The sequence below is a fragment of the Astatotilapia calliptera genome, chromosome 8 (genome assembly GCF_900246225.1).
Source record: "Astatotilapia calliptera chromosome 8, fAstCal1.2, whole genome shotgun sequence".
Lineage (NCBI taxonomy): Eukaryota > Metazoa > Chordata > Actinopteri > Cichliformes > Cichlidae > Astatotilapia > Astatotilapia calliptera.
In genome coordinates, this window is record NC_039309.1 from 2,523,270 (window position 1) to 2,546,465 (window position 23,196).

At 44.5% G+C, this 23,196-nt stretch overlaps 2 protein-coding genes across 3 annotated transcripts in view; one reads left to right on the forward strand and one right to left on the reverse strand.

Annotated features, from left to right (window-relative positions):
• Positions 1-6,390: 6,390 nt before the first annotated feature.
• Positions 6,391-8,298, forward strand: atoh1c (atonal bHLH transcription factor 1c). Its single transcript, XM_026177830.1, has one exon. It carries the CDS (start codon positions 7,241-7,243, stop codon positions 7,805-7,807), a length of 567 nt encoding a protein of 188 aa, XP_026033615.1. The 5' UTR covers positions 6,391-7,240; the 3' UTR covers positions 7,808-8,298.
• The window catches only part of LOC113027962 (wings apart-like protein homolog), a 68,411-nt gene continuing 53,122 nt past the window's right edge, over positions 7,908-23,196 (reverse strand). For both annotated transcript variants that reach the window (XM_026177829.1, XM_026177828.1), the window contains exons 13-20: positions 21,128-21,204; positions 16,187-16,323; positions 15,969-16,084; positions 15,650-15,823; positions 14,279-14,495; positions 14,102-14,190; positions 13,637-13,732; positions 7,908-10,953 (exon numbers count right to left, since the gene is read on the reverse strand). In XM_026177829.1, coding sequence (XP_026033614.1) covers positions 10,888-10,953; positions 13,637-13,732; positions 14,102-14,190; positions 14,279-14,495; positions 15,650-15,823; positions 15,969-16,084; positions 16,187-16,323; positions 21,128-21,204 — 972 coding nt within the window. In that variant the 3' untranslated portion in view covers positions 7,908-10,887. The remainder of the gene's footprint in view (positions 10,954-13,636; positions 13,733-14,101; positions 14,191-14,278; positions 14,496-15,649; positions 15,824-15,968; positions 16,085-16,186; positions 16,324-21,127; positions 21,205-23,196) is intronic.

The window sequence follows — 23,196 nt, forward strand, 5'->3', positions numbered from 1 at the left end:
GCTGGTGTCCTGCAGGTTTTAGATCACCCTGGGTCAGCACACCTGAATCACATGATTAGTTCATTACCAGGCCTCTGGAGAACTTCAAGATCATTTAGCCATTTGAATCATCTGTGATGGATCAAGGACACATCTAAACCCTGCAGGACACCGGCCCTCGAGGCCTGGGTTTGGACACCACTGGTCTAAATCAAGTTTAAGTGATCACAGACAAAGTCCCTGTTTTCAAAACAACTATTGCAACTTTAATGCACACAGTCGAGGGATTTTGCTGCAGTCTCCAACTGCTGCTCTTTATAATGTGACTGTGGCATAAGCCAACAAGGAGTCTTGCAAACACAGAAGCACAAATGTACATTTGCTTCAGGAGTGACAGTGAATGCATCACAGCACAGTCGAGAAACAAACCATTAATAAAATAAAAACTCACTTTTTACTCTCTAACATGCACACACACACACACACACACAGAGACTGCAAACGTCCTGAGGGGGCGATAGAGGAGGCCGATCTTTCATTAGTGGGGCAACACGCCTGATTAAACTCCTCGTGGCCACACACACACACACACACACTCACACACACAACACTGAGCTGGACTGATCAATGATTAATGATTGGACCTGCAGGGAGAGAGAGCAGAAGGCTCCTGTGATGTGTAGTGAAACAAATAAGTGTGTGTGCATCTAAAGAAAGACACAATGAGGGAGGAAGGAAGGTTCAGTGGTGTGAAATGAGACAAATGAGTGTGTCGGGGGCTTTGTGTATGTGTGTGTTCACTGTAGTGTGAGGCTGTTCTTCCATAGGTGTTTGGCTATTGATCTGCGCTTGTTTTCTGTGTGTGTGTTGGTGGTTCCTGTGTAATCACAGTATCAAAGCATTTTTGTCACTCCTGACACACACCGAGCCGGCGGCCGTCGTGTGTGGACGACCGTCACCTGTAGCGCTTCCTGTGTGGCTCTGTCAGCATGTCAAATTGCACCTCTTTGATTGGCTCCCTTTTCTTTCTTTTTCATCTTTTGTGCAGCCGAAACTTTGTAGTCATGTTTGTTATATGAGACAGATGACACACACAGAACATGGTCGGCTGGTTCGGCTTGTTTCCTTCTTTCTTAGTTCTGTCTCCTCGTTCAGTCCGACATCTTTAGATGTTTCCAGCTCCGAACGCTTCTTCGGTTCAAAATCAAAACTTCAAATTGGTCAAAATTCCTGAAATAAAAGATCACTGTTCTCTCCACAGCTGTTACAATAATGTGTAGACGACGGTTAGTGACATACAGTTATGGTCAGAAGTTTAATGACTTTAAAAAAAACACGAAATAGGTGCACAAGTTTAAATTTTTCTACAGGGTCTACAGGAACAACACAGGTTCAAAGGTAACATAGAGGCTCAAATATACCAACATTTGGTTAAATTACACCTCGATCAGACAGTTTTGGTTTCCATCAACAAGTTTCTGGCATTTTCTTGGTGGATATTTGATTTTTAGAATTGATTTTAATTAGTTGGTTTATTGTCACTGTTTAGGTACAGTCTTAAAGGGCTTAGTATAAGTACTTAAGTATAAGTATAAAAAAAGAAAAATGACTACTCCATGTGAATGCTCACTGTTTTTAACGTGCTTTATAAATAAAGTTGGCTTGGCTGTTCTCCATCTAGCCATTGATTTGAGGTGAAGTTAAAGAATTTGGAGGTGGTCCTTCTTCTTCTTCTGCCAGTGTCACCAGTACCAAAACAGCCCCCGAACACGATGCTTCCACCACCATGCTTGGTACAGTAGTTTTATCTGACTGTACAAAACTTTACCAAAAGACAGTTTGGCAAGTTCTAGAAGAAGAGCCAAGTTACTTGGATGACACACTAGAATACATACATATTGTTCTTACGTAAAATTGTTTGTTTCACAAATGTGAATTGTTTGATTTTGGGATCTGCAGTTGTTTAGAAATGGCTCCAAGAGAGCTTCCACACTTCGACAGTTCTGATCTCCACTGAGTTACTTGGACTTTTAAACTGTTCTGAGTATTCATCAGTCCAACGAGTGCTGCCATTTTTATGCTGCAAAGAGAAACTACCAATGTTAGTCAATCACGGTCAAAGATACTGTAGAACCTTCAGCATGACGTGAAAAAAAATTCATTAAAGGCCCAGAATGACTCTGACCTTCATGCCGATGGTTGGACAGAAATGTCTGACCACAACTGAAATCCTGCTTTGTAGGGTGTGACTCAGAAGTGATGTGCCAATCTATGAGAACAGTGTTCACACTAAATCAAACCAGTTACTGTGATAGGCAGGAGGGGACCTTCAAGACCTTTAATTCCATTAATGCTCATTGAAACTGAGTCTTGGGATTAAACATGTCCAGTCAGCTTTCTCACTGAACACGTGTTAACAGACCTCTCTGCACTGAATCATATCTGTTATTAACCTCTGTCTCTCTTCCACAGCATGTCTTTATCCTGTCTTCCTTCTCTCACCCCAACCAATCACAGCAGATGGCCCCGCCCCTCCCTGAGCATGGTTCTGCCGGAGGTTTCTTCCTGTTAAAAGGGAGTTTTTCCTTCCCACTGTCGCCAAAGTGCTGCTCATAGGGGGTCATATGATTGTTGGGTTTTCTCTGTGTGTATTATTGTAGCGTCTACCTTACAATATAAAGCACCTTGAGGTGGCTGTTGTTGTGATTTGGTGCTATATAAATAAAACTGAATTGAATTGAGAATTAAATACATTTTATTGTCTTTTTTAATGAAAGTGTCAAACTTTATCGCAAACTTCTGACTTTTCTCAGCATTAGTAACAGCTCTCACGTCGTCCTACAAAAACACACTCTTTGCTCCACATTCACGTTTCGGGATCTGGTCACTCTGCCCGGAGTGAACTATCACATTAGTGTGTTTGGTGCTAAATTGACTCAGACTGGTTTGCGTTTTAGCCAATTTGGGTGACTTTTAGAGTGTAATGGTGCCTGGAAAAATGAGGAAGCTTGTTAAGATTTCAGCTTTTGGCAGATGGGTTTTCAGGTCGACAGACTGAGCGAAAATAACCTGCAAAGAGAAGCAAAAAAATGTAAGCATTTATCAGACAGCTGGTCTCTGACACAAGACACTGAAATGAACATTAAAAATTACAGAGTGATACCACTGCGGTCATGGTGACTGACATTCAGCCTGTCTGTTACTGACACGCTGGGCTTCCTGTTCACACTGCAGGCTTTTATTCCAAACTCAACAAAAAGAAGCAGACAAAGATGAAACGCATGCTTCGCCCAGGCGGACATTTATGATTTTAGAAATCTTTTTTTGGTCCCAGTATTTACAGCTGTGAGATAATTCATGTCTCTTTGGTATTTTATAGTTTTTTGTCAGCAGCAGTGAAAATGGAGTCATTGTGATAACGTGACCGTCTCGAGCCAGGATCAGGTAGCTTTGAACGGTGGTGAATAAATGTGGGGTAAAAGATTTGAGTTTATCTGGACAGAAATGACTTATTGTGTTAAAGTCCACTGTGGAGAGAAAGCTCAGCTGTGTTGCTTCAGCGACTCTGTGGGGAAAGGGTTTGATCTGCAGCCCATGTCGGTCCGCTGGCTCCAACGAGCCGTCTCATTGGGTTTAATAAGGCGCAGCGTGTTAACGAGTGAAGCCAAACCTCTTACCTCTAACTAATAACCGCTCGTTCCATGTTTGCTTCCCAAACAGAGGAATGCAGATGTGCTTTCTGTCAGCATCAGAGAGCAATTCATTCTTTTCATTTCAGGGCTTTTTGTTGTTAAATTACCTGCACATCAGTTTAGGAGAGCAGCTCGTGAACTGAGCGCGCCTCGAAACCTTTTTTGTCCAAAAACTAATGGAAACACCCTCGTATTGCACTGTGTACACAAATAACTTAAACAAAAATAAAGCTGAAGGTGAAAGATGTTCCCACCTGTAGCTGGTGGCACATGTGACATGTTTGCTACCCGTTTCATCTACAGGAGCAGATCACCTGTATGCTTTCCTCTCCTTCCAAATAATAATAATAATAATAACTGCATTGGCATATAAATACTTAAAGGCAAACAAAGCAGAACAACATGTCAGGTTAGGTTGTGCATAAGTAATTTTGAGTACAGTGTAATTTCTTGGTAATTTTGTGGGAAAATACAATAATTGCACATCTTACTCTGCAGGTAGACTGTAGCGTTTGTCGTGGCCTTAATGATAAAGTTTCCCCAAAAAACAATAGCATGCTAAAAAAAGACCCCTCAGTAATTCGAATTAAACAAAAAGAATCAGTTTAACTTGAGAATATCAGAGGAATGTTTTAAACATGTGAGCTTGTGCGCTTTCAGATCTGTGTGAAATCAGCTGAAACACACACAAAGTGTTTTTCTGTTTAACTTTAAAAAAATTAGAAGTTAAACTTTTTGCAACAAGCCCAGAAAAAGCCAAACTTGCAGATGTGCAGCAGGTCGGTGTGGCGTGTACGTGTCATCTGCACGGGCGCGTCACAGCGGTGGGAGGGTTTGATCTGCGGCCTGTGTCCGCTCTCTGGCTGCAATGAGCCGTTTCATTGGCTTTAATAAAGCGGAGCGTGCCAGCAACTGTCAGCTAAGGCGTGAAGCCAAACCTCCCCACGTGCTCCAGATTGGAGGATAAAAGGAAAATGAGCCAGGGGCCCCAGACAGCGAGGGTCCCCCCCACCCCCGGCCATAAGGAGTCCATTATGCTCCCGTGTGTCACGCAGCCATTTTTGTGGCATCTCGGTGGCACGCTGTGGCGTTTGCAAAGGCCCGGCCCGCCAGAGCGCTGGCACACGGCGGCCGGGACACGCTGCTAAATCCCATTAGAGTCTGTCCAGAGGATACGAGGCTGCCAGCGGCTGTCAGTCATCGTCAGGCTTTAACCTCCGGGAGCACAACACTTTTAATTAACCTTAAAAGCAAGTTCCAGTGACGAGCTTTAATACATCAGACAAGTGTCTCAGCAGCCTGCAGAGGGAAACTCAAGGACGCTGCAGCCGTGAAACGCTGAGCTTTTTAATCAAGTGTGTGATGCTAACATCATCCCCCAGCCATTTAGGAAAAAATACTATTAAACCAAGAAAATGTCTTCACCTACGTGCTCTGTGTGGCATTTATTCATGTCACTGTTGCATGAATAATTAATGCTCAGCCCAAAGTCGGACAGGATTACAAGGCTGGGACGAAAACCTTCTTCTTCCTTAGTCCTTCGCTGGCTGGAGACTTGAATCTATATTTACACGTTTAGTTGCAAAGTGGAACAAAATAAGAATTTATTCAACTGCAGTCAAAATGATTTCTCCAGTGAAAGTGCGGTTTAAGGAAACAGATGTTGTTCCAGGGACCTGGAGGCGATGCGAGGTCAGAGATGTAGTAATCATCATGTCCTCTACTCCACCTGTCCAGGCGACTTGTCCACCTGTAGAGAGGCGGGGAGACATTTTTGTCCTTTGCTGAAACAGAGAAGAGGCCTAACGTCTTAGAACTTGGTTCTAAAGATGATCCAAACATCATTTGTTTCACAGTTTTCAAACCAGGGTTCTCTGCTGCAGGCTTAAATGTCCCAACACCGGCATGGAGGGAGAATCTGTTTAGTCTGGACACAAAAAGAAGGATTGAAGTTTTCTCCCAGCTCATTACAGACAAAACTTAGATTAATTCTGATCTGAAGGACAAATGTGTTCGCAGAAAAAAAAGTTACCTGAATTCTGTGGGGATATTACAGGTAACTTAAAAAAAGCCACATGAAAAACAAGATCCTAAATGACCGATTATGAGGGAAATTATATTTCTGTAAGAAATATAAACACTGTGGACTCTTCCTCACAGAGCGCGCCGGTGTTTCATCACCACAGAAGTAAGAAAACAAGTAAAATCTTGAATTTGAATAAAGTTTCTGCCTCAACACGTGAAAAAGAAACAGATGTGATGTCAACTTTCAATCAAATAACAGAAAATAAGACAAAAACCAGTGAAAACATCTGATTAATCACAATTAGAGATCATTAAACATGGCTGCTGTGTGACAGGGCGGCCTCAAACTTTCCATTTAAACATGCGCAGATTGGGAATTTATTAATTATTTGCTCCCAAACCTTCACTCGATGGTCAGCTGAACCTTAGAGTTAATAACCTGCGTCTCTTTTACAAAGTTCACATTTAAAATGTGATTTTCTGAAACACAAAACCTTCAGAGGAGGATGATTTAAAACAACAACAACAAACATAAACAACAAGAAAAAAAATTGTTGATGTAGAATTTCCTTCATCTTTGAATACTGAATGAATGATGCTCCGTCCTGTGTGGACCACAGTGCGCCCTCTGGCAGGCCAGTTCTGGTCCCAAACTACATGTAGATTTTTTTTCTTTTTTACTTTTCGGATTTATTTTCATGTTTGTTTTTTTATTTTAATTTTACTCTGCAGAGTAATAATGTTTGAATGAAGAAGAGAGAATCTATTCATCTGCTGTTTGTTTTACAAATGGTCCCTTTTCACTGATCTTCATCAAATTAATTCATAACTGAAATTTTGACTTTTTTTAAATGTGTTTGCATTAAACTGGTCGTGCAGCTTCTCAGCATGAATGATTGTTCCAACTGTTCCATGTTGGGATGAATGTTTCTGTGTGGGAAAGAAACTAATTGTGCAGATTTCTGGTGACAGAACAGAGAAATACTTCCTTCACTAACATCTGTGTGGTGATGGAAGCAGTGGAAGTGTACCAGCTGTACTCAGACTAACATACAAACACGTTTTCTTTAAATCTGAGCGCTAAAATGTTTCACTGCTTCTTAAATGATCTGCTGCACGACACAAGTTTGCTTTCAGCTCCAAACTCTTATTACAAACTTTTTATAATTGAAAAACTGTACGTGAAGTTTGTGTGAGTGAAACTTCACACCGTGGCTGCTGGCGCTCTCCGTCCTCCTCCTCTTCAGCCCTCAGCGGCGCACTGAGACGCTTCTAATCCTCTTTTGATGAACTCGGTTAATCGACTTCCAGCTGCGCATCTGGCAAAGTTCACTGAGCAGCACACGACCCTGTCCACGCCCCCGAAGCACGCAAGGCCCCCCACTCCATAAATTCTCCCATCAATGCTGAGAAACGTGAAGGGTCCCGGTGAGGCTCAGCGGCTGTGGCCGTTTGGTGAAGGAGGAGAAGGAGACAAGAGGAGGAGAAGAGGAAGAAGTAGACAGTAGGACAAGGAGAAAGGGGAGAGCGGAGGAGGAGCAGAGATGCCTCCGCGTAAAAGCCTCTTCGCTCCCTTCGTGTCCGTGGACTCTGAGTGCGGTCCCGCGGCCTCGGCTCTCCATGCGGATCTCCACGCGCTGCTGCAGCGGAGCCTCGCACCGGACCGCTCCGGGGACTACCGGGACCCCCCGCGCGCCATCGTGGAGCTCCGGCTTGGTCCCGCCGGGGGCGCGCTGCATTACCTGCCGCCGGACACGAGCGCTCTAGAGCGCGCACAGAGACGCCGGCGTCTAGCGGCCAATGCCCGCGAGCGGCGCAGGATGCTCGGACTGAACGTGGCCTTTGACCGGCTCCGCAGCGTTATTCCCAACACGGACAGCGACCGGAAGCTGTCCAAGTCCGAGACCCTGCAGATGGCGCAGATCTACATCTCCACCCTCAGCGAGCTGCTGCAGCAGGGCGCGGGCGGAGCACGCAGCCCGGGCACCGACAAAGCGCCGGCGGCCGGGGATCCGCCTCGGCCCGAGAGGCACTTCCACACGGCCAGGAGCAGCGGCGGAGGCCCGGGGTGCCCCGAGGAGGACGTGCAGGGGGGACGTGAATATCTGTGATTCTTTCAGCGTCAGACATTAAAGGACCAAAACGTGTTTCACGTGTTCGAGGACTCAGACACCGAGGACGACAGAAAGAAAAACTCTGTGCCAGAATTACTCAAAGTATCAATTTTTATTATTTTAAAATTATGTACAGGTAACCAAAGACATCGGTCTGCAAATTGGTACAAAGATCAAGTTTTCCTGCAGGCGGCTCGTTAAGAAGCTCTCTGTCTGTCCAAAAACAACAACACGGCTGGGAGAAAAAGGCTTAGAAAAAAGAAAAAATAGAATCAGATTCAGAAAAGTAGAGTCTACGGTCTAAATTTAAATTTAACCCCGGCCCACCCACGACCCTCCCCAAACTGCCCCCTCCGTCCCAAACTCCCTCCATCGCTCCCCTCCTACATGAGGAGGTCCAATCTATTTACAGGAAACTATGTACAAAAAGCTCTTCCATTCATTCTTCCAGACGTCTGTGAATAAAGCTCTTGTAAACTTTTCATAAAGGAGTGTGAAGTTTTAACGTGTGTGTGTGTGTGTGTGTGTGCGCGCTGATGTCCACAGACAAACAAATACAAAACCACATGAACAATGACACAATCTTTAAAGGTCAATTCAATGTCATTTTTTTTCCAGCTCTAAAGATGAAATCAAACAGCAGCAGGAGCTCACGGCGCTGATGACAAACGCCACAGAGCACAAAGGAACAGACGTGACAACTTTCAACGTTAGCTTGCTCAGACGATGCTCTCTCTCTCTTAATCTGGACCTTTAAAAAAATCTGTTTTCGAGAAAAGAAATTCAAAGGCGAATCTTTAGCTTAAAGCAGGAACGAAGGAAACCAAGCTAGCGTCAACCACTGCAGGTCCTCTAGCATCCACTTGAGGCTCCAAAAGCGAGTGGGTCCCCACACACTCGCATTAAAATGTGACAGATTTACAGCAGTAATTAACACGCGCAGACTGCTGGAATTTAAAAACCTGTTTTGGCCTCTATGGACAGCGTCTGTGTCCTTTATCTCACAGCAGTGACCTTTAGTGCCACGGGTTTCAGCGTTGATGAGCGACTGTGGGGACCTGAGCGTGGCTGCAGACAAAGAGCCAACACTAAAACGATGCTCACGGCCATCTTTCTTCTTTTCTTTCTTATTCAGGTTTCCTTTATAACAAGCTTATTAGCTGGAGGTCATTAAAGGGTTAATAAAGCAACTGAAGGGACGCCTCAGTTTGAGGCGCCCAGTGAGAGTTAGACCAAGGCTGTATGGTTTTAATGGAGTGGGCGGGGCTTATCCGAGACATCTTCCAATGAAATTATTGGAAAAAACAGTGTTTCTATTGTGTGAAAGACTCACATGTTCCCCTGGAGTTTCGCTCTTTTGAGAGTCTCCAAACTGACGAAATGTGACACTAAACTTAAATAACTTTTTTTTTAGCTTTTTAACAACAATGAGGCTGGAAATCTTTTCAAACTAACTCATATCTATTTATTCTATTAATAAAGCCTTTAGTTACAACGCTGCACTTGAAGGAAGGAGGAACAGAAATGACTCGTTTAAGGCTCCAGACTTCCCTTTCCCCCATCAGGGAACATCTCTGGAACTTCAGCTGCACTGACGGTGCACAGAGGACAGGAAAGGCCGGGGCGGGTTAAAGCTACAAGTGCAATGGCTGACGTGTAATGAGTGGCTGTTTGTACTGTAAGCGCTGCTGGAGTTTTGACTTCTTCACAGGTGCGCCATCTGAAAAGGCTTCAAAGATGAAAACCACAGAAGGTCCAACGGAAAAGCACGGGGCCGATTTCTATCATTTACAAATTCCCAATCCAACCTCAGCATCGCTGAAATGTACGTTAGAGAGTGATGCACTCTTGGAAAGTCCAAACACAGGATTTGGAGTTAAACTGCGGGTTTGAGGATCTTGAGCTCCAGCTACAGTGTTTCCTCCTAAAAACACCTGAGCAGGAGGGACAAACAATCGACCTCCTCTGTGAAAACCCCTCTGCTGGCGGCCCAGTTCAAAAGCAACGAGCCTGGCCTTCACCTGTCAGACTGGGGGGGCTTACTCGGCCGTCTTTACTGTAACTGAAGTCTCCACCATGAGCGGCGAGCTCAAAGGCCTGGCGGTAATTGAAAGGAGCAGGAGGAGGACCGGTTCTGGCCCAGGGGGCTCGGGAACCCGCTGAGACACAAAGCTTTTGATGTTGAGCGAGATCGATCGTTTGAAAGGGAAAAACTTTCTGCTTTTTGGAAGCAGAGGTTGTCCAAAGTTTCTAAAACCCCCAAAAGCTTTGAGAGTCAGGTGTGAAGTCGGCACAAAGGCGCCGCCACGAAACGAGGTGTCATACAAAAGCAAGCAGTCCCACCTCGACTTCACCGCGGGTCAGGCTTCCCACCCTCCGCCCACAAATGATCAATACGCGTGGTTTCTCAGCGCTAAAGCACCTCCTTCAAACAGAGCCAAGAGGTTACAGCAGCAAAGAGGAGAAGAAGAACACAGCGTGAGAGAAATGAGGCGGCCTGTGAGGAGCCGGGGTTGACGTTTTCAAAGTAAAAGCCATCTCTTCTTTTTAAAGAGCTCAGCTTGTTTGTTTGGCAGTTATCAGCTCCAAAAGGCCGCGCTCAGGGCCGCGAGGCTTTGATGGCAGGCTGGGGGGGGGGGGGGGGGGCAGCTTCACTCCAATCTGCCATTGCTCAATACGAAAGGGGTTTTCACGAGGGAGGGGCTGAGAAGGTGAGGAGACGCTTTGAAATGGAATTTATCAGAGAAGAAGAAAAACATCGCTCTGAGCAACTTTTTTAAGCTGAGGAAAAAGGAAGAAGTAACAACCAAATACTGACTTGGATTCTTCAGAAAAACAAAAACATGTGATCTCTGCTGCAGCTTCAAAGGGTTTATCCTTTAAAGTCACAGAGGAAACGAGCTGTTTCCAGCGCTGCCGAGGTGAAGCTCCTTTAAAAGGAGGAAGAGGACGACGTCCCGTTAGTTTACTCCAGCGGTCGACTCTGAGGTGGTGGTGATGGTGGTAACGATGATGAAGGAGATGGTTGTGTTGCATGTGTCTTTTTGTGTGAGTACGTATTTGAGACAGACTTCTCTCTAGCAGTGCTCCAGATAGTCAATGACCCGGGAGATGGACTTCTGTCCTGTGGTGCCGACGTCACACTGCAGAGAGGAAGCAGGGGTCAGAACACACACACACACCTGGAAAATTAGACGTGCAGATCGTTTCTTTCTCACCATTTCAACAAACTCACTGCTGGTTTTTTATTTAAATCACAGATTTTACTCTTGAATAAACTTGTCTGATAATCGTCGTTGAATAATGAGCATTTTCTCTCATTAGTCTGCGTCTGACAGACGTCGGGCGGAGAGCAGCACAGGGCAGATGAAGGATTACGTCGAACACTAATCAGAATATATCAGTTTGATATTGTGGAACGAGTTTCAGTGTTGCGTTAGTCTGGACTTACAGCAGCCTCACGTCCACCTTTGTGAAACAGCGACTACGTTTCGCAGTCAGCAACAGCTGTGATAGTTCTGCTTGGAGGTAATGATGATGTATAAACTAGAGATGGCACGATACCACTTTTTTATGTCCGATACCGATATCATAAATTTGGATATCTGCCGATACCGATATGAATCCGATAGTGTTTTTTAATCAACAAAATTGTTGTTGTTTTTTTAAATATCTTGCTGCATTTTGTATAAGTTCATACTCAAGTTTAAAACAACAACTACACTAAAGCTATTCTGTTATACCTGTATGCAAAAAAAAATATTTCATAGTTCAGCAATACTGATCAATCTAATAAACTTAAACCTACACCATCCTCCCTATTCTGGTATTTTAAAGAGTACTTAGCGTAAATATTAAGCAACCTAACTAATAGGGTTCCAACTCCCAGCAACAACAAAAATAAATAAATAAAAAATAGGGAACCACCCCTCACGCTCCACCTCATGATGCTTAATCGACGTAATCAACCTTAATTTGATGCAGTGTGAAAAAAAATGCACAGAAATCAATTATTTTTCAAGAAATATTAAATAGATTCAACATCTTTCTTCAGCAAAATTGCAGACTGCACAGATGGTACCTTCCCAAAGGAAAAAGTACTATAGCTTACTAGGGTATATATATTAGACTTAATAGTCACTATATACAGTAATTGACTTCTATTCATTTTACATCAGATTAAAACTTTGGGTGTAAGATAATTATTTATTAAAAGCTCGACATTTTAAATGAGAATAAGAAAGAAAAGTATGTCTTTGTGCCCCCTTTTCCCTGTTCATGCCCTATCGGCCCCCCTGGCTAAACTTTGCTAGATCCGCCCCTGCACAGTTACCAGCGTCAGCTACGTAGAAAAAGATCCTGGTGTAGAAAGTAATATTAAATAAATTCTAACAACAGCTGATCAAGCTTAAACGTGCTGCTGTTGTTCAGCCGCTGGTTTCCTCTTTCTGGTGCAAAGTGGGCCAAAAACAAACAAGAGACACGGACTCGAGACAGAAAAGCCGATCAGCTGATCATTGATCAGTTTCATGATTGAAGTAGCAGCCTGAGAGCGAGAGGCAGTCGCTCGTTAAGCTTAACGTGGGAATGCTTTACAAACATTCAGAGATGGACTTACACACTTGCTTTACTTCTCTCGGGGATAACTTTGTCGGAGATGAAATGCCGGGTTGCTAGCGAAGCTCCAAATGCTATCCAGACCACCGACAGGTCCCGCATGCCACAGCCGCTCTATCACGTGATGCATACTGCTCCGACGTGCTAACGTTCTGAGGCGAGTTACGGCGTGTTGCAAATTTTGTGAGGTGCTTTCGTGATATTTAATGGATCGGATTACTTTTTTTTATTTTTCTCCGATATCTGATCCAGTAATTTAGGTCAGTATCGGACCGACACGATACGTAATATCGGATCGGTCCATCTCTAGTATAAACACATTATGTTGAACAAGCAAATGCTGGAATTGTAGCTAATGTGTCCATTAATGTAACGCATAACAGCCAGTATGCTGTCAGAGTAAACGTACGCCGTTTTTATTGCCTTCACAGTGAAAACAAGCGTAGATGTAGCTTCATTCATAAAAACAAAGCCAGTTCCGAAGTGCCTAAAAACCTGCATTCTATCTGATGACCACCAGATGGCGATAACTGTGGTTGCAAGTCGACTTGTGGTCCTAAAGCATCCTATGGGAAAACGGCTCCCCGTCTAAGCCTCAGTACACAATTTCCTGCTTTCGTAAATCTTGGTCATGCCACGTTTCAACAAAGCCAGTGGTGCTTGCTCATTGGCTAATGGCTTGTGATTGACAAGTCTTTAGCCAATGAGCAAGTGATTTCAGGATGAGACCCACCCCTCCTTGTCACATCCAGTTTTTTGTGACAAAATGGCTTCAGAATAGTTGGCGTCAGCGTAGCGACGTCCCTCCTTTATACCGTGTTTTATCGCAGCTCTGATGCGTTTCTACAAACTCGCTCGGTTCTGAAATCTTCCCCCCTTCATGTATTTGGGTAAAACGACCCGCGCTTCCGGGTTTATGTGTCCAACATGAGCAGGATATACGGTGATTTGATAAACTAGCTTATAAAAAAGGCCAGGGGTCAAAATTTCAACATTTTTGTTTCTTATCTGCTTCAGCAACATTTCTTTATGTAAAACGATGATCATCTCCACAAGAAGTTTTAAGCTTTAATTTAAAAAAATACATAAATGATCCCCAAACATATTCAGAGTACGTTTGGATCCGAGTCATCAGGACTTTTCTCTCCGTGCTCACTAGAACAGAACTAAACACATTACAGGGATTCTTTTATTGAAGCTGTGACTCACAGTGAGGTTCATGAAGTTGAGGAACTTTTTCAGCATTTCTGTCATGATGGAGAAATCTCCTTTAGGCAGGTTCTCTCTCACAGTAGTCACATTCATCTGCAGGACAGTCAAAAGAAATCAATCACACACACGAAGATGAATCAGACAAATTCAAACGAGCTCTGAAGCCTCAGAACAACAAGTGCTGCTGTGAACTGTACGCCTCAGTGTGTCATGAGGCTGCATTTATGTGTTTTTGAGGGTAAATGTGTTTCTACTGTGTTTAAAATGCAGGTGAAAACTTTGAGAAACTGCCTACAGACACACAAATCTGTCAGTCGCATTATGGGGACATAAAGCACATACCCAGCATGCAATTCATTCATGTTTTGATGTTCGTCTCCAGGAAATAAATGAGTCAGGGTGACGTCTTCTCAACTTACAGATACACAACTCTGTGTGTGTGTGTGTGTGTGTCAGACTCACCGGGCTCCCCTGGCATAGGCAGCCCAGCAGCAGTGCCGTGTAGGAGGCCACAATACTGTCCTCCATGTGCTTCCCTGCATGCTGCAGAGCTGGGACAGAAACGAGGATCATGTCTCACTTTTTGCTGCTCGATGGTAACGATCGTCAGGAGTGATCAAAGCCACACTCTGGTTGTACCTTTGTTTAGGTCCAGCTCCTCGTCCTCCTCGTCCTCCTTCTTCTTCTTGCCTTCGTCCTGTTTGTCGGAGTCGTTGTCGTTGGCGACCCACTGGATCTCGCCGCCCGTCTCCTGCCACTGGCCGCTCTGGTCCAAAGCAGCTTTCGGCGCCTCCTTTATGAGGTCGTCGGTCTGGGCCTCGGCCAGGACGGCGGCCCGCTCCCGCTGCAGGAACAGCTGAGGGCGACAGAGAACATCAGAACCAAGGCCAAGCGATTTATAGGCTGTATATACACAATCATCATTTTGTGTTCAATAAGATTTGAAGCTAGCCAAAGTTTCCCAATAACTTCCTCTCAGATTTCGATACCATCTGATTGTTTTTACAGCAGAGGGGTCGCCCCCTGCTGGACAGAATAAAAGAGCAGGTTTATGCACTTTTCAAATGCAGAAACGACATCCATGAAAACAGTTCACAGATGGTTTCCTGACAGGCAGTGACTGATATTTAGGACCAACTTAATGGAGCTCATAGGAAACGCTGAGTAAGACGGCAGAAGAGAACAAAACGCAGACGAGACAAACTCAACTCAGAGGATCACGCGAGCATTAATTTTCACACTAAAACATAAAAGTGAGCTTGAAATATTCCTCACAGCTGCTGCTGGAGACATTAATCATGATTGTGCTCCATTAATCAAAGACGCAGTGAGGGAATGATCAGCCTTTTCTTTTAATGCTGTGAATCGTCTGAACACCAGGAGACAAATTCAATTCAGTCTGATCTTAACTGTTTTAGAGGGAAGCAGAAAACTAAACTCTACACCTGACAGATGACACCAAAACTACCCACGACGAGACGTCGCTCATACAAAGGTTTATTTTCTCCTTCCAAACTGAGAAGGGTCCACACTGAGCACCGAGATGAATCTGAATGAAGGTCGGCATGTGAGAAAGAATTTAAAAGCATCCAGTATTATTTTAGAGCCTATTCTGGGAGGGAAATTTCCCCTTTTCTGGTGAAATAAACCAACTGAAGTGACAGAGAGTGCAGCAGATCCACACTCGCTCCTCTCTGAGCTGCAGAAAGTTTTAATACAAACGAAAACTTTAAAAAAAATAACCGGATTTACAAAAACAAAACATTTTGATAGTTTGTTCCTAAAATATGGACATTTATGTTTGTAAAGTGGCGACTTCACTTCAGTACTCTGATGTCGAACCTCTGCTCCTGAGGAAGATACTGAGGGACTTTGAGAACACAGTTCAGAGCCGTCACTATCAAATCCTCCTGCTCTCCCGTCTTCGTGCTGCCCCACTCTGCAGACCGAGTTTCACACACGTTTATCGTACTCTTCTTTGGGTTTTTCCATCCACTCCTGAGTTTGTACCTGTACAAGAGCAGCGATGGCACTCAGCGGGCCCGTGCTGGCGATGTCCTGGTGCTGAGGGTTGAGCAGGACGGTGGAGTCGCAGGGACCCTGGCCCCCTTCCATCTCCATCTCCATAAGGCAGTACCTGTTCCTGGCACTGTACTCCACCAGGTTGATGAGCAAACCCAGACCCTGAACGCAGCAAACACACAGTGGCACTCATGGGTCAGTCATTTTAACTCTGTTTTCACTGCTGTCAACATTAATACCACTTTAAGTCTAATTTTAACCCAAACCTGTGATGGAAACGGTCACATCACTCATGTTTAATACGCACCAGTACTCTGATGTCGAACCTCTGCTCCTGAGGAAGATACTGAGGGACTTTGAGAACACAGTTCAGAGCCGTCACTATCAAATCCTCCTGCTCTCCCGTCTTCGTGCTGCCCCACTCTGCAGACCGAGTTTCACACACGTTTATCCATCAGATTAATAATGTTTAAGTGTTTCAATAAGCCGCAGTAAAGTGTGTTTGGAGTGTTTTGGTGCACTAACCGTTGTCATGTGTCAGGTTGAGCAGGACTCCTATGATGGCCCTCATGCAGTCCTCCACCGCTTTCCCCACCGCGGCTCTGTCGGACTTCACCTCCCTGCTGTAACGCTGGATCATCTCCTCACACCTGCTCAGCGCCCTGACAGACAAAGAGAGGCCCGGTAACTTCACAGAACTAGGCTCAATATTTCTTCCAAATAATTACTGACCTTACTTACCAAGTGCTAAACACATAACTGAAAGGGCTGCACACTGATAACTCTGAACAAATGTCCCATAAACCTTTGTGTTACCAAGAAATTCAAGCTAAAATGAGCCGGTCCATGCGGGTTCACCTGGTCCTCCTTTTCATTTACAGTCACTTGATCGTCCTCAGTGCAAACTGCGCTCACATCCAGATGTCTGAACATGACTCGCCTCCTTCCTTTTCTACTCCATCATAAAACAGAGCAGCATTCACACACACTCACTCTTTCTTGAGGACGGCTGCAACCGCAGAGGGGCAAGGCAGGGCAGCAGCCTGATGTAAATAACCAAATTAAATCTAATGACAGTGGTGACTGAAAACAGAGCAGAAACCAGAGTCTGAACATCAGGACACAACGAGAGGAAGGAGAAAAAAAATGGCAGGTGGTGTGTCACAGGAAACTGATTGTGGGGTACAGAGAAGGGAAAAGAGGAGAAATGACTTAGACATGAATGTAAAAATGAGGCAGAAATACTTGGTCCACCTTTGGAAAATTAACGTGGAAACTTGCAAATGCTAAAAACTGCAGTTCCTCAAATGTCCACTCGGGGCCAGCTCCATGAGTGAGTCAGTCCCCACAGACTGCAGTGTTCAAATATCCAACTGTACAGCAGGAATGAACATGTTCACAGCCTGATACAGAAATACGGTTTAGTCCTCTCAATCGACCCCTTTCTGAAAATCAAGACATTTAAACTGTTTTAAGGCTTAAAGTTTGCATTATTAGGTGCGCGACTCATTGTACTGACACGGATGGCCGTCAGTGAACTGCACCTCTGCACCGTGCTTGTGCTACTGTAGCCTTTTAGAGCATTTTAATGCAATTGTCTGTCAAATAATAAGACCTGCTGTGCAGTTAATTTTGCTCAAAGACCATCCGAGAAACCTGAGCTCCAGGTTATCTGTGTGATGAACAACACTGTTTGTGTTGTTTGATAGCTCAGCTAAGTGCCTCTGGGTGGAAAACCCAACATGATTGTGACCAAAATACTAACACTGAGACAAAAAGGGTCAAAGATGTGACTGTATGGTGGCTACATCCATCTGTTAAAACACGCTACAGACGGCCCTGTTAGCAGGTTTCCTCCGACACAGAGTTTATGCCGAGTGTCCCTCCTGCCTTAAATCTCCCATTTATGGGGCGTGGAACCGACACCAGGACTGAACGAGCTCATCGCATTCATCGTCTCGCTGCAGCTCAGAGGTGCTTCATCAGAGTTCAACAGTTCCAGATTTGCTAAGTCTGGCCTTAAGCTGGGCTTTCACTCTTCTGGTTCACTTACAGGGAAATACAGTCAAGACAACAAGTGCAGGCAAAAATAAAACAAGGAGCATCATTAACTTCCTTTATATGATAATTCTATCAGCAATGAGTCCGGAGGGTGCAGCACACAGCTGGGCGCTCTGTGACAGGCTTCATATTCACAACTTTTACATTTCGCTCTGCTTAATTTAACAGAGTGATGCGTTTGTGTCCAGATGCAGACGAGGCTCGTCAATAAGCAAAAGGACGGGGGTGTGTGTGTGTGTGTGTGTGTGTGTGTGTGTGTGTGTGTGTGTGTGTGTGTGTGTGTGTGTGTGTGTGTGAGAGAGAGAGAGAGAGAGAGAGAGATGGGGTTGTTACGGGGCTTATTAAATTAATCCTGCAGACAGCTGAAAGTCTCAAAGCAGCTCAGGGTCGAGTTTGGTTTGAAACAATGAGGGCAGCGTGTGTGGGAACCAGGAGGAGTCAGGAGGAAGAGGAGGAAAACAGGAGTGAGTGATGAAGAGTAAACACTGTTGGAGTGTGTGAGAGTAACTTCACAGTTTCAGCTGCGTGTGTGAGAGAGAGAGCTTAGATGGCGGTGCTCGCTCTCCCACTCACCCCGCAGTTTCTGGGGTTAATCGAGTTAGCGCAGCGGACAGCTGAAGGCTCAGACTGAGGCCTGTGTCACCCGCCCGAGGGAACAGCAGCTCTTTGTCGAGCCATTCGACCTTCATCCTCATCATCCTCGACCCCCACCCTCACTGCAGACCTTCTGCAGAGGGCAAAGGTCCGGTCACACAAAGGACGCAAGAAGGTAAATTAACTCAGCGCAGCGCGACAGATGCTGGAGTTTGACTTGATGAACAGTGAGTACAGAGATTGGTGCATCATTCTGCAGCTGAGAGGAGCTTCAGTTTACCGACGGAGGGACCCGAGGCTGGGCTGACGTCAGGTGCTCACTTGACCGGTTCATGTTTACGTAGTCGGATCAGCTGGGCCTCGCTGTGCCGCGCATGTTCTCCAGGTGACTGCGTTAAGCCCCTCCCACAGGCCAAAGATTCAGGTGAGATTAAATGGTGCAACACGGCCAGAGGTGTGAATGTGAGAACGGGTGAATGCGACTTGCTGGATAAAGTGGTCATAAAGACCAGAAAAGCACTTTGTGCCAGTCGTATATGTAAAACCTGGAAAGCTGGTGGAAAATCAGACGTCACAGGACAGAAATGTGATGAATCCACAAATGATTAGAGGGAAGATTTTAACTGTTTATTCTTCAATACAAAACAGAGCATTTCACTGCTGTAGACAGCAGCGCTGACACAGCCAGCTGTAAAATTTCCTCAAACTTAGAGTTTGAGGAAGCTCACTAATAAGTTCTCTTTGTTTATTTAGTATGAATTATAATTAAATTCAACCAATGTATAAAATAAACCGTAAACGCACAAAATCTGGTCTGTCTGTATGAATCAGAACACCTCGACGACTAAAACACACTAAAGAATGAACAGAGACCAAAGCGGAGACTCTGCTGACAGCAGGGGTCAGGGTCGAAAGGTCACCGCTATGACTGACAGGATGTCACAACCAGGAAATGAAGCAACAAAAAGATGATGGTGATGACACACACAGGATATACAGGGAGTGCAGAATTATTAGGCAAATGAGTATTTTGTCCACATCATCCTCTTCCTGCATGTTGTCTTACTCCAAGCTGTATAGGCTCAAAAGCCTACTACCAATTAAGCATATTAGGTGATGTGCATCTCTGTAATGAGAAGGGGTGTGGTCTAATGACACCAACACCCTATATCAGGTGTGCATAATTATTAGGCAACGTCCTTTCCTTTGGCAAAATGGGTCAAAAGAAGGACTTGACAGGCTCAGAAAAGTCAAAAATAGTGAGATATCTTGCAGAGGGATGCAGCAGTCTCAAAATGGATCTGAAGCGTGATCATCGAACAATCAAGCGTTTCATTCAAAATAGTCAACAGGGTCGCAAGAAGCGTGTGGAAAAACCAAGGCGCAAAATAACTGCCCATGAACTGAGAAAAGTCAAGCGTGCAGCTGCCAAGATGCCACTTGCCACCAGTTTGGCCATATTTCAGAGCTGCAACATCACTGGAGTGCCCAAAAGCACAAGGTGTGCAATACTCAGAGACATGGCCAAGGTAAGAAAGGCTGAAAGACGACCACCACTGAACAAGACACACAAGCTGAAACGTCAAGACTGGGCCAAGAAATATCTCAAGACTGTTTTTTCTAAGGTTTTATGGACTGATGAAATGAGAGTGAGTCTTGATGGGCCAGATGGATGGGCCCGTGGCTGGATTGGTAAAGGGCAGAGAGCTCCAGTCCCACTCAGACACCAGCAAGGTGGAGGTGGAGTACTGGTTTGGGCTGGTATCATCAAAGATGAGCTTGTGGGGCCTTTTCGGGTTGAGGATGGAGTCAAGCTCAACTCCCAGTCCTACTGTCAGTTTCTGGAAGACACCTTCTTCAAGCAGTGGTACAGGAAGAAGTCTGCATCCTTCAAGAAAAACATGATTTTCATGCAGGACAATGCTCCATCACACGCGTCCAAGTACTCCACAGCGTGACATGGCCTCCTTGTTCACCTGATCTGAACCCCATTGAGAACCTGTGGTCCATCATCAAATGTGAGATTTACAAGGAGGGAAAACAGTACACCTCTCTGAACAGTGTCTGGGAGGCTGTGGTTGCTGCTGCACGCAATGTTGATGGTGAACAGATCAAAACACTGACAGAATCCATGGATGGCAGGCTTTTGAGTGTCCTTGCAAAGAAAGGTGGCTATATTGGTCGCTGATTTGTTTTTGTTTTGTTTTTGAATGTCAGAAATGTATATTTGTGAATGTGGAGATGTTATATTGGTTTCACTGGTAAAAATAAATCATTGAAATGGGTATATATTTGTTTTTTGTTAAGTTGCCTAATAATTCTGCACAGTAATAGTCACCTGCACACAGATATCCCCCTAAAATAACTAAAACTAAAAACAAACTAAAAACTACTTCCAAAAACATTCAGCTTTGATATTAATGAGTTTTTTGGGTTCATTGAGAACATGGTTGTTGTTCAATAATAACATTATTCCTCAAAAATACAACTTGCCTAATAATTCTGCACTCCCTGTACAGCAGATGAGGTAATCTGGGCTCAATGTGACCGGGTTTAAAGATTCTGCTGTTACATCACCACATTTACTGATTTTCACAATAACAGTGGAGAGCTTGCGTCCATCTCTGCTCAGAAACCCGACTGGAACGGCACAAAAAGATGATAAAAGAGGAAAAGGCAACAAAACAGCGAGTACAAAGTAGAAGTTTTCAGCAGACGTGCCACCTGATAAAAACTGCTGAATCTAAGCACACAGAGCCGAGCGGCTCCACACGAACACATCAGGGGTGAGGAGCGTGTGTAATCACTCACTTTGCAGAAGAGATGATGAGCAGCGAGTCCTTGTAGGCGATCAGGTAGCTCTGGTTCTCGGGGTTGTGGACAGTCACCTATGAGTGCAAACACACAGTCAGCAGGAGAGCACCAATGAACTCGCTATTTTTACCCTGGCTCTCTGCTCCAGTGTGAGGACGCTTCTCCAAACAGAATACGTTTGAAACACCATCATCACGTTCAAGCCAACTGTCAAATTGAGTGATGGTTTTGATTTTCAAACATCAAAACAGGTGTTAAACCTTTTCTGAACAAACATGTCGGGAAACGTGACGACGAGCAGAAGCTGACAGAAGCTTCAACGTGACTGAGCGGGTGGGACCCAGACCTCCACGTCTAATCAAACTGCCCCAGCTGTACAATCAAAGAGGTCAGCAAATAGCTCATTGATGGTTCAAAAGAACCAGTAGTTTTATGCTAGCTAGGAAGAACCTAACTCTTCATCAGTATCATCTTAAGCCTCTTTTCCACAAGTACCTACTCAGCTTGGCTTGACTTGGTTTTTAGCGTTGCTCATTAGGTGGTAAAGCCTGGTTTTGGTGCCTGCTCAGGTGGGGCTCCAAGCAAGCTGAGAATGCAATAAACAGACAGCAAACTGCTGATTGGCCAGGGAGTGACATCACTAGATGAGTCATGAGAGCGGCGACTCCGCACGAATCAAACCCCCAAACAACGAGGGAAATGACCGCACACAAACCAGTGCCATGGTCCAGCACTGATTTAGCATCACCTCGGCGTCCTCCATTGCCGTGACGGTACGGGGCTTTTGGTCTGCGTTGCTATAACAACAGCACCCTATTTAAGTGGTACTCAGTCGTAACAGAAAACTACCAGAGGCGAGTGGAGCCGAGCAGAGCAGGTGCTCGTGGAAAGGAGGCATTTCTGTTGTTTGGATGTTTTTGGCCAGACCAAACTTTTTGGTGCTTTCTGGCTCAGCTGTAAAGAAATAAATAAATAAACACTACAGATTTAACGTAGTCGTACTATGTGATCGGGAGGGGCACAGGGTGTAAACAGCATTTGTGCAGCGATGCCACTTTGCCACACTCAGGGAGCTGAGAGGTTGTAGTCGGTGGTCTGCTTGTCACGGTCGTCACTGGTACAAAACATTTGAGTAAGTGGACGTCAGCAGGCCCAAAGATAATTGTAAAACTTTAATAAGGTTTCCTCACAGTTCATTTCCCCCTCCCATAATTAGTGTGAATGCTTGAAAAGCATTCACAGTATTGTTCTTCTAATCTTTATTAGTGTGAATGCTTGAAAAGCATTCACAGTATTGTTCTTCTAATCTTTATTCTATTTTTTTATTTATTATTATTCTGTATTCCGTACGTTTTTTGTAATCTATCTCCTTCAAAACCGTTCAACTTAGAAAAACCATTCAAACACCGTTAGATTCCTATTCTTTTGGACAACACTGCTTCTATTTTTCTCATTTTTAACATTTATATTTTTTATTTTATTCAACTTTATTTAACAAAAATTTATAATGTATTTCAATGGAGAGACCCTTCAAATTCTCATTCAAATTCCTCCTCTTTAAACTGTATCTACTTCCACATACATTGACATAGAGCCACCATTCAAACTTTAAAACGAAGACAAGACATTCAACTATTCAACTTGTATTTATCTTTTCAATATCTATTATACTTTTTCTTCAGTTCCAGTTTAAGTTTCATGATGTTTTTTCAGCCGTTTCAGAGTTTATAATGGGTGTGTATGGGATGGAATGTTGGGGCTAGAGTGAGACAGCTCAACTGCTAGAGTGAGAGGAGCAAAAAAATTAATCTTAAAATCTTTTTTAAAACTGCTGCTGTGTCCGCAGCATTTGCTCTACAGGTATGATTTTACCCTCAAAACGTAGCCATCGCTGTCCTCTTTCATCCAATGTGTTTACTATTGTACTAGGTGTTATGGTTCTTTCGTAAATGTCACCAATGCACAGCCTCCTCCCTCCAACTCTTCCATAGACTCTAATGTTAAAATGGCTCAGAAGGTTCGTTTGAAAATCAGAAGAGCATGGTGTCTTTCCACTGTCACCACGT

What these genes read in the sequence shown, in the direction of transcription:
- atoh1c (XM_026177830.1), top strand. Translation starts at nt 7,241, where the DNA reads ATGCCTCCGCGTAAAAGCCTCTTCGCTCCCTTCGTGTCCGTGGACTCT.